Source organism: Tyto alba, unplaced genomic scaffold (genome assembly GCF_018691265.1).
Source record: "Tyto alba isolate M040663 unplaced genomic scaffold, T.alba_DEE_v4.0 Super-Scaffold_45, whole genome shotgun sequence".
NCBI lineage: Eukaryota > Metazoa > Chordata > Aves > Strigiformes > Tytonidae > Tyto > Tyto alba.
The window spans coordinates 35,585,625-35,595,177 of NW_024881321.1; the positions used below are offsets into that span (position 1 = coordinate 35,585,625).

The 9,553-nt window shown below is 43.2% G+C and overlaps 1 protein-coding gene across 2 annotated transcripts in view; it reads left to right on the top strand.

Annotated features, from left to right (window-relative positions):
• COL4A2 (collagen type IV alpha 2 chain) overlaps positions 1–4,902 on the top strand; it is a 148,833-nt gene extending 143,931 nt beyond the window's left edge. For both annotated transcript variants that reach the window (XM_042806020.1, XM_032997068.2), the window contains one exon: positions 2,759–4,902. In XM_042806020.1, the coding sequence (XP_042661954.1) occupies positions 2,759–3,013 (255 nt within the window). In that variant the 3' untranslated portion in view covers positions 3,014–4,902. The remainder of the gene's footprint in view (positions 1–2,758) is intronic.
• Positions 4,903–9,553: the final 4,651 nt, after the last annotated feature.

Sequence of the window (9,553 nt, forward strand, 5' to 3'; positions counted from 1 at the left end):
AGAGCTGTGGATTAGCAAATAAAATTGCATTGAGGTGTGACAGTAGCCTACAGAGCATTTTCACAGCTAAAGACTGGGAGTTACGTATGTACATAACTATTAAGAAGCCGATCTGGAGGAAGAAAAACGTAAAACTTTCCCCCTTCTTTTGGAAACTTAAAATCATTGCTGTTTAGTCAAAGATGTAGAAGCCAAAGTCTTTCACCTAGTCCGGAAAGAGAGGCAGCCTCTTGTTGTTTTTAGAATTAAACTTCAGTGTTGTATCTCTAATAGCAACAAGAGCTGAGCTCTATGTCCCATGGCTTATAGGATCTCTTAGATCTTGCAATCATATGATTATGAGACAGGATGTTAGAGAAACGCTTAGCGTTAGGTGTATAGTGGAAGACCTACCAAAGGGCCTGACCCACTTTTCTGGCAAGACTGTACAGAGGGATCATGTAAGCACTGGAGGGCTTAACATGGTAAAGAGCAGCTAGAATGCGTTAGCTAATGATCTGACAGATGCTCATTTTTCTGATTTGCTTAATGTACATGAGAGTCAAAATCTGAAACAGTATGCCCATGTTGTTAATTCATTAAGGACTGGACTGAATGCTGAAGTAAACAGGGTTGGGAAGAAGATTTCTGTAGCAGAAAACATCATAGATGAGCAATAGTCAATCTTTCCTGCAAACCATTTGTTTGACAAAAGCCAAAAATGTAATTTTTTCAGAAAATAATGTAAAAGGAAATCTGATATATTTCATTTAGTTAAAAAAAAAAAAAAAAAAAAAACAAAACACACATTTTGAGAGGTCAAGGCAAATTTTTGACCAGCCCTATGTTTGACCTTTGTTTTGCTTCTATAAAAAGCCCCGATACCAATATCATAGCTACTTCACAAGAATTCCAAGGATTAATTAAATGTTTGCAAAGCCCTGTGTAAACACTGAGCATTAAGAGCAAAGTTGTCACCTTAGCAAGAACTTTTTGCAGGACAAAGTCTGCCAGCACCAAGGAACACAGAGTGAGGGGAGTTTACATGTTCCCAGCTAGCGTTCAGAGCAAATGAAGTGTTTAGTGTACACATTTTTGCTTCTTGGGCAACTATGAGAGAAGAACAGCACACTGGTGGTTATCTCAGAGTACGTAATGTCTTACTTCCTTGGCTTAAATTTGTCACCCCTGAGTAAGGTACAGTCAAGAAGGGAGTCACCATGGACTCCTGCCCAAACACAAACAGAAGTCAGGAAGATTTCATGCAGCAAGGACACTTCACCTACCCTACGTCCTATAAAGGCAGAGTGGCGTAAGAGTTGCAGAAGGATGAAAGGCCATGGCCAGTACAAGAAGAGATATTATAGGCATAGAGTTGGAGCTTGTACAGGGAACGTAGGAATGCCAGCACTCATCCTGAGGTTGTCAAGCAAGTCTGCTCCCAAGCCAGGGCTTAAATAACACGTGCAGTCTTTACTAACTGCTTTCCAGCTCCAACTGCAAAGGCCTCAAAGCTGTAATAGTTCACGCTGCTTCTTATTAGCTTTATTCTTGTAGAAGGATGCTAGAATGGTTTTGTTACTGAACTTCATAGCTTAGCAAATTTTGCAAATTTGTAGGAGAGCTGGTAGGCTGCGGCTTTGGGACTTGGGTGGGAGGTTTTGAGGGGAGGGAGATATTCCGTTTTTGTTTTTTTTTTTTTTTTAAATAACTATCTAAACTGCAGCAACATGTAACACCAGCCAGAGATCAGAGTCCTTTGTTAAACTGTTAAAAGGTGGCTACTTCAGTTACTCATTTATATGAACTCAGTGGGCCTCTTGCAGCATGAACCAAGCCAGTTACAGCTTCACTCTTATAGTATGGCGTTTATTAAAACATAGGCAGGCAAACATACTGGATGTGCCCAGATTTCCCTTACATTTACAGAACTACTTAACAACTTTATTTTCCAGCTGCTTTCTTTTATATTCAAATTCCTCCCGTTTTTAACAAAAAATGAAACAGCTTTGCTTAAAAATTGCAGCTGTACAGCTCTTAAAGGGACAGAGGAAACATCTGTTTTGTTGGCGATGCCTTTGACAGAAGAAAAGTAACATTCAGTTCATTAACACTCTATGTGTCAAAGGTAACAGCTGAGTGGTGTGAAGGTACATGATTTTTGTGTAATTTACTGGCAAAGAATATGCCATAGAGGGAACTAATCATTTGTATACAAGCTAATTTTGTTTCCACAGTGCTCCTCATGTGTAGTGCAGCGTAGGACAGACTTTATGATTAGGGAAATTCAAGATAGATAGATGGTGGAAAGTTCTTCTCAGTGAGGGTAATCAGAGGAACCGGTTGCCCAGAGAGGTTGTGGAAATCCTTGTGGAATCCTTGGAGGTATTAACTACTTGACGGTGCCCTGGAGTAACCGAGGGCAACTTTGGAGTCGGCCCAGCTTTGAGGAGGGGACTGGCTGAAGTGACCTCCACTGGGCCCTTCCCACCTAAATGATTCTCCAATTCTCAGACTTCCAACAGTGAAAATCTCAACTATAGAAAAGATGCTAGTCAGAAGAGTTTAAAGCAGCATCAGCATATGAGCTGGCTCATTTGTATCGCTAAAGCATAGCCAAACCCTTAATCCTTCCATAGCTGCGGGATTAGCTGACTCTCTGCCCTGGAGATCAGAATCAGGAGCAATTCTAGTAGTTTTTCCTCTTTTCCCACGTGTAAGTTTTTGACAGCATTGCCTGAGGTTGTACTCTGAACGCTGCCCTCCTTGTCTCATTTAGCACACTGCTGCTGGTGATGAAGGTGGAGGACAGTCCCTGGTTTCTCCTGGGAGCTGCCTGGAAGATTTCAGAGCGACTCCTTTCATCGAATGCAATGGCGCACGTGGAACCTGTCACTATTTTGCAAATAAATACAGCTTCTGGCTCACTACAATCGACCAGCCCTTCCAAAGCAAGCCCTCGGCAGATACACTCAAGGCAGGACTCATCCGAAGCCATATCAGCAGATGTCAAGTCTGTATGAAAAATTTATAGAAGTCTTTCACAGTATAAGGAACCTGCTTATCATGTAGCTCTTATACAGCGGAACCTTCTATGACGGTTAGACATTTGAATAAATCATGTTGGTGCTTTTTTAACTTATTACCTCAAAAGCTGAATGGAAAGTTAATTTTTTAAAATGTCTGTTAAAGCAAATTAAGTGTAACACAAATTAAGTCTAACACACAGATCTAGTGCTGTGTTCTTGTACTATACAGTATATATACTTTTTTTGCTTGTCTAACATTATGTCATTTGCCAACTGATACAAATACTCACAGCTTTGAAACACCAAAAATCTTCAATAGTAAATGGTTACCTTGGTCAGATACCCACTACTTTTACTTTAAGAGAATATATGTATCTTTTTTATTTACCGTATTTGTCACAACAGTAAAAACTAACAGCTGCAGTTCCCTAAATTAACACAGGGTGATCAGAGTGCTATAAACCCTTGCAAAATACTGAAAATATAGTCTGGAAAGTGCTTGTGCCCAGCACTGAACCTACCTTTTAGTATTTTATGCTTGGGCATTTCAAACACACCCAAAACAATCACCTTTTTATTGTATTTGTTTTTTTTCAAGCCTCACCATGCTTTAGCACTTCACCACTGGCAATAGCAGAGAAGCCCAAAGCCTCCCAAAAATAGTGACCACAAAATGCAACTCTTCCTATTTTGATTAGGCCATTTGATGAAGATTGGCATTTTATTTTACAAGCTTGATGATTTTTTTTTTTTAGACATACCCCAGGCCAAAGGATCATTACTAAGGTCTCTTGCTCCCCTGTGTGGTGGACATTCATCTGTGTCTCACTGCCCACACAGCAGCAGCACCGGGTGGTTTTTGCGTTGCAGCTTTTCCCCTCTGAAACCGAGCCACTCATCACAAACCGATTTTAACCACGTACTGTTGGAGCAGCCGTTGCACATAGGGTAGGTTTGGGCGGAGAGTGTCTTGCTCGACGCTGCACGACCTTCAAACACGGAACTTTCAGACCTGCCGGTTGTCTGTCTGAAGGCGTGCTGTCCTGGCAGCTGGGGGCACCCAGCGATGGGATGGCCGCCCTCCCCGCTTGCACACAGCCATCCATGCACAACCAAAGGGGAAGGAAGCGAGGCATTTATTTGGCACCGTCTTTTCCCATAAAGAACCACGTTACTGCATGCCAGGTTTGATAAATTGCCAGAGTGGCTAGCTCTTTCCTTCTGTAGAAAGAAGCAATTTAGTCCAAAGTTGTGCCTCAGCACTGCAAGGGATGGGGGGGGGGCGGGAAAGGATCTGCTGCAAATTTCCCGTTCACGTAGTCTGATTATATACCTGAATGTTTAAAACTGAAATCAAAGAGACTTTTATAGCAAAGACAGTTGATTTTTCAACAGTTCACCACACTCCTGCTTCAGGTGCTTCTTGGCTTTTGTGATCACATTCCATGCTCACTGTATCATAAATAAAACTTGTTTTTTTCTACACTTCTATTTGTTGATGATTTACATTTTGTAAACAGTGTTTTTCTATACAATGCATATAGACTGCTCTATTGAATTACTTTGTTTGCACCTAAGGAATTAGAAAAGTACTGCCAGAGAGCTCCTTCCACTGAAATTCAGACTCTTCAACCAGGAATACACTTGTTTATTTCATGACAATTAAAAAGATCCAAGAGGGAAGATGTGTTTCTAAAACTGCTTGTTTAAGTTGAACTACTGAAAAGTATTTCATCTGTTCTTAGAACAATTTAAGCCAATAAACTGTAATGCTGCAGATTAAAGCAATGTATTGTTCATGCTCTACAATGTTCAGGAAACCAACATTAAACCAAACTTGACAAGTGTTACCTTCACAAAAAATATTTAGTGTAAATAAAGTTCTTACCAAGCATACTGTCTAATCTAGATTTGTTGTACATATACTTACATGTATCTGTAAACAGAGAGGTTACCTGAGCTTGAAATGAGCTCTCTAGCCATGCTGTCGCTCTGAAAGGCAGCCGCCAAGCAAACTAATCACACTAGTACTTTCAGCTAAGTAAAATACCTCAGATTGAAAACACGGCAGTCAATATGAGCCAAATCTATTCCACATTTGCCAGTTCTTTTAAATTACACACGATGGTCACAAACATCCAAGAATCAGTAGCTTACTTCTTCCAGGTCATGGGATGATCACACTGTTACCACTTGTGATTTTTACAGCATGCAGCTCTGGCAATGCAGAACATTCAGTGTTTTAAGAGAATTTAAGTGAAGGTTGTACAAAAATCTGTAAAAAGTGATTATGTCAACAGCAAACTATTTGGATTTTCATACCTAATACGTTTCATAATCTGCAGCTCATGTTTTCTGCATGTAAAAATTTAGCAGGTAGGTCTTCCTCCAGCTGTCACTTTGCCTCTTAATTTTCTTTGACTCACATAAGCTGTTCTTAACAAGTTTGTTCAGCGTGTATCAACACAGCATTGAGCTGAATGCACAGGCACGGTGCAGGGAAAAAACAAGCCAACCACAAAACCCCACAAGGTGCCAAGCACACTTGAACTTCTGTACTTTATTTGCGTACATCATGTGCTTCAGGGTCTGTGTACTCAGAGCCGTGTTTCTCCAAAGCCTGCGTAATCGCTGTTTGAGAAGGCGAAGCAGCTCGTGCGCGCAAACACGTGGAATACTTGCAGCAGCCAGAGGATTTCACCTGGTGAGCTGTCCCGGAGCACAGCATGGAGGGGAACTGACTTGCTCAAACTGCCCCTTGGCTGCAAGTTTACCTACTCTCCTATGAAGAAAGCCTGAGAGAGTTGGAGGTTTTCAGCCTGCAGAAGGCTCCAGGGAGACCTTTTTGCAGCATTTCAATATATAAAGGGGGGCTTATAAGCAAGATGGAGAGAGACCTTTTACCAAGGCCTGTAGTGACAGGACGAGGGGCAACGGTTTTAAACTGAAAGAGGGTAGATTTAGATTGGACAGAAGGAGAACATCTGTTACGATGAGGGTGGTGAGACACTGGGACACGTTGCCCAGAGAAACTGTAGATGCTTCCTCCCTGAAAGTGTTCAAGGCCAGGCTGGATGGGGCTTTGAGGAGCCTGATCTAGTGAAAGATGTCCCTGTCCATGGCAGGGGGGTTGGAACTATATGGTCTTTAAGGACCCTTCCAATCCAAACCATTCCACAATTCTGTGACCCTAGAACCCGCTTCCAAGAAGTTAAAACATTTTTATACAGGAAAAACTCAGCTACAGCAAAACAAAACATTCTTTTTACTGTACTATAGTTCTCCAGCCTAGGATGTAAAAAATACAAGTATTTTGCCTGGGTTTGACCAAGTCAAATCTTTTGCTTCAAAGCATGCTGTTTGCTTCCTATACTTTCTTGTTTGAAAACACACTGAAGTGTAACATACTGCTGAGCCTGGAAAAGGTAAGCAACATTATATTCTCCTCCTGTAGGTAATAGTGCATCAGTATATCAGCACAGATATACTGAAGTCAACATAGTAGTAACATCAGTTGCCACCAATTATTTCCTCAGAGTGTATCGACCAGATCAGCCAAGTTCGTTCACACCCTTTGTGACTGGGCTTGTCCACATCTGCCAGAAATTGAAAATCAGCAAACAGCAAGCAGTAAACATGACCCCTCAACAGAAGGTATCAGACTGCTGCCTGAAGAGAGGCTGGGGGGGCACTGCAGAGGTGCTGGTGGTGGCCCAGTGCAGTCAGCAGCAGCCCCCGTAAGGATGCGGGGACCAGCGGCCTCCCCAGGGATGGCCACCATGTCCCACTGTTAGGGACCAGGCACGCGGCGGTGCGAGACACGATAGATGAGGGGAACAAGTAGCATCACTGCGCCCCATGAGCAGAGAAATAAAAACAAGCAGCGGTGCTTCCCACCACAACATGGACAAGGTTCTAACTAAGCCGAAGCAGCTGGCTCGGCAGCTCTGCCTGCCCTGCGGGCACATGGAGGGTTCAGGCTCCTTTTGTGGCCCCCCATGAGACTCTAAAGCCTTGTTGGGGTTGTCACAGGCCAGCGGCAACCTTGATCGTGCACCATCAGAGCCTGCAAGGGGCAAGAAGCAGGATGGGACCTTCCTAAGCAGCTCGGCACAGATCCTCACCCGCTCACCCTGCCACCCCTCCCTCCTCCTCCTCGGGTCATAGCCCGGCCCGGCCCTCGGGAGCAGGCCCATAGCTCACACTCACCCAGCGTGGCCAAAATAACATCTCTCTTATTTCACTGTTCAAACACTTCACATGATCTGGACAAACACAATGGGGAGAGAGAGGGGGTAAAATAAATACTTGGAAAATGAGGTTCCCCTCCCGGGCAGGGGAGGCAGAGCACCTGGGTCACCCAGTTTTCACCCACCGTCGCTAGTCCTGACGGGGAGGGGTCCCACCTGGCCCTGCTCCAGGCTGCGCACTGGGGCTAGTAATGGGGGAAGAACCGCCCCGCCGTGATGGAGGGAAACACTTGCTGCAGCCGGTGGGATGCAGAAGAGCTGGGATGGAACAGGTACACGGCCCAGCTGATGTTAATGCCGGACCTAGCGCTGGCCCAGCTTGACTAGCAGCCCAGCCTACAGCTGCTACGCTAAAAGTACATCGGCTGCTAGGCTATTAAGACAACAAGAGTTAGAACACGTGGGCATCCGTGCAGTTCCTGTGATGCCAGTCCCTACCCTGCAGCTTCACTGCTGCTCCCTGTCAGTAAGCCAAGCTGAATTGTTCCAGTAAAATTAGGGTGGAATGAAAAAAAATGCCTTTACCAGTTCTGGGATATCCGAATGCACCTACAGAAGCAGCAGGGAAATGAATGAATTCATGTTAGGACACTTAATGAGCACAAGAGCAGGCCATATTGCTCCTGTATGCTGTTTAAAACAAAACAAAACCCACAGCACCACTAAACAGAATGAAAATAAATCTGTGCAGTTTCAGCGTTGATGGTTGAACTGTGCTCTCTAACAATACTCGCAGATATGCAGACTTGCCTGCAGACATGCATAGGCACTGCTGCAGCAGATAGAGCATCAACACTGGGTTATAAAAATAGAGCTCATCTACAGCCGTTTAAACTACTCTTAAAATTATTTTTTAAAAAATAAATAAAATAAAATAAAAAATAATCCTATATGAAATTCCAGAAACCTTCAAGTTTCACTTGAAGGCAGAATCTGACTTCAGAAAGTAGTAAAGAAATGGGGCAAGCATGCACATTGAGCAATCCATTTCTGCTCCTGATCTCTTATCAGTAGCTCTCATGTATTACGCAGCCTCCTGGGTTCTGCTGTGCAACCCCATGATCTCTTACAGGCTGGCGGAGTGACAACCCAGACATTTCTCAAGGAACAATAGCCAGCAACACTAAAAAGCCACAAACATCATGCCAGACAAGTGTAGCCCTAAGGGCAAAAGTGCAGCACGCAAGACTGGTGCACGCAAGACCGGTTCCTGTGTCATCTCCTTCAGTGAAAACACCCAAGTTGGAGCTTTTGGAAAGACTGTAAGAATTCCTTAACATCTCATGGAAATCAAATGCTGGTGCGACTCAGTTGCGAATATTTATATCTCAAGAAGTGTTAGATGTTAAATTTACAAATATTTTTCCTGTTCTATACCTTCTAGGTGCACATCTCCCAAGCACCTCCCAAATGCCTGACCCTGTAACTCGTGCGTGCTGCAGGTTCAGTGTCAACAGATGCAGCAAAGCCAGCGGTGGACTTCTCACAGATGTGTTGGGAGATCACTTTGGTCACAAACAAGATTGAGGTTGTAGACTGTTTGCCTCTTCTCAGTCCCAAGGGAAGACAAGACACTGGCCTTGGAATTTTGTTAACAGATAGAAGGTTTTTAATAGTATACAGTTTCAAATACCACAGAGATGGTGCATTTAAATCTGACAGATTGGCAGGTGTTAAACTGCAAACCCCTAGCAAATCCAAAAGATGACAACCCTTAGTAGGACATGTAGCTATAGGACAAGGGGTAGTGGTTTTAAACTAAGAGAGGGTAGATGTGAACAAAGTATAAGGAAGAAATTTTTTACCACGAGGGTGGAAAAACACTGGAACAGGTTGCCCAGGAAGGTAGTAGATGCTCCATCACTGGAATCATTCAAGGTCAGGCAGGATGGGGCTTTGAGCAACCTGATCTAGTTGAAGATATCCCTGCTTATTGCAGGGAGGTTGGAGTAGATGATCTTTAAAGGTCCCTTCCAATCCAAACTATTCTATGATTCAGTGTATAGAGGTTTTTCTCAAGTCATTCTTCCTCACTACACATGTACTGTGCATAAACTTGAAAGCAGAAAATAAAGCTACTACTCTGCAGTAAGTAGCTCGAAAGGACACGCTTTTGAAAGAAAAATGTTTTAATTATACTTAGTAATAATTAGATTTATTATTCATTTAGGAATTGTCTACCTATGTACTAAACAACTATGATTTGGGCAGGACAGAGAAAGGCAACAGAGTGTAAGAACAACCAACCCTTTAGTTTTAGAAACTTATGCCAGAATCATCCATAAGAAGATGGAG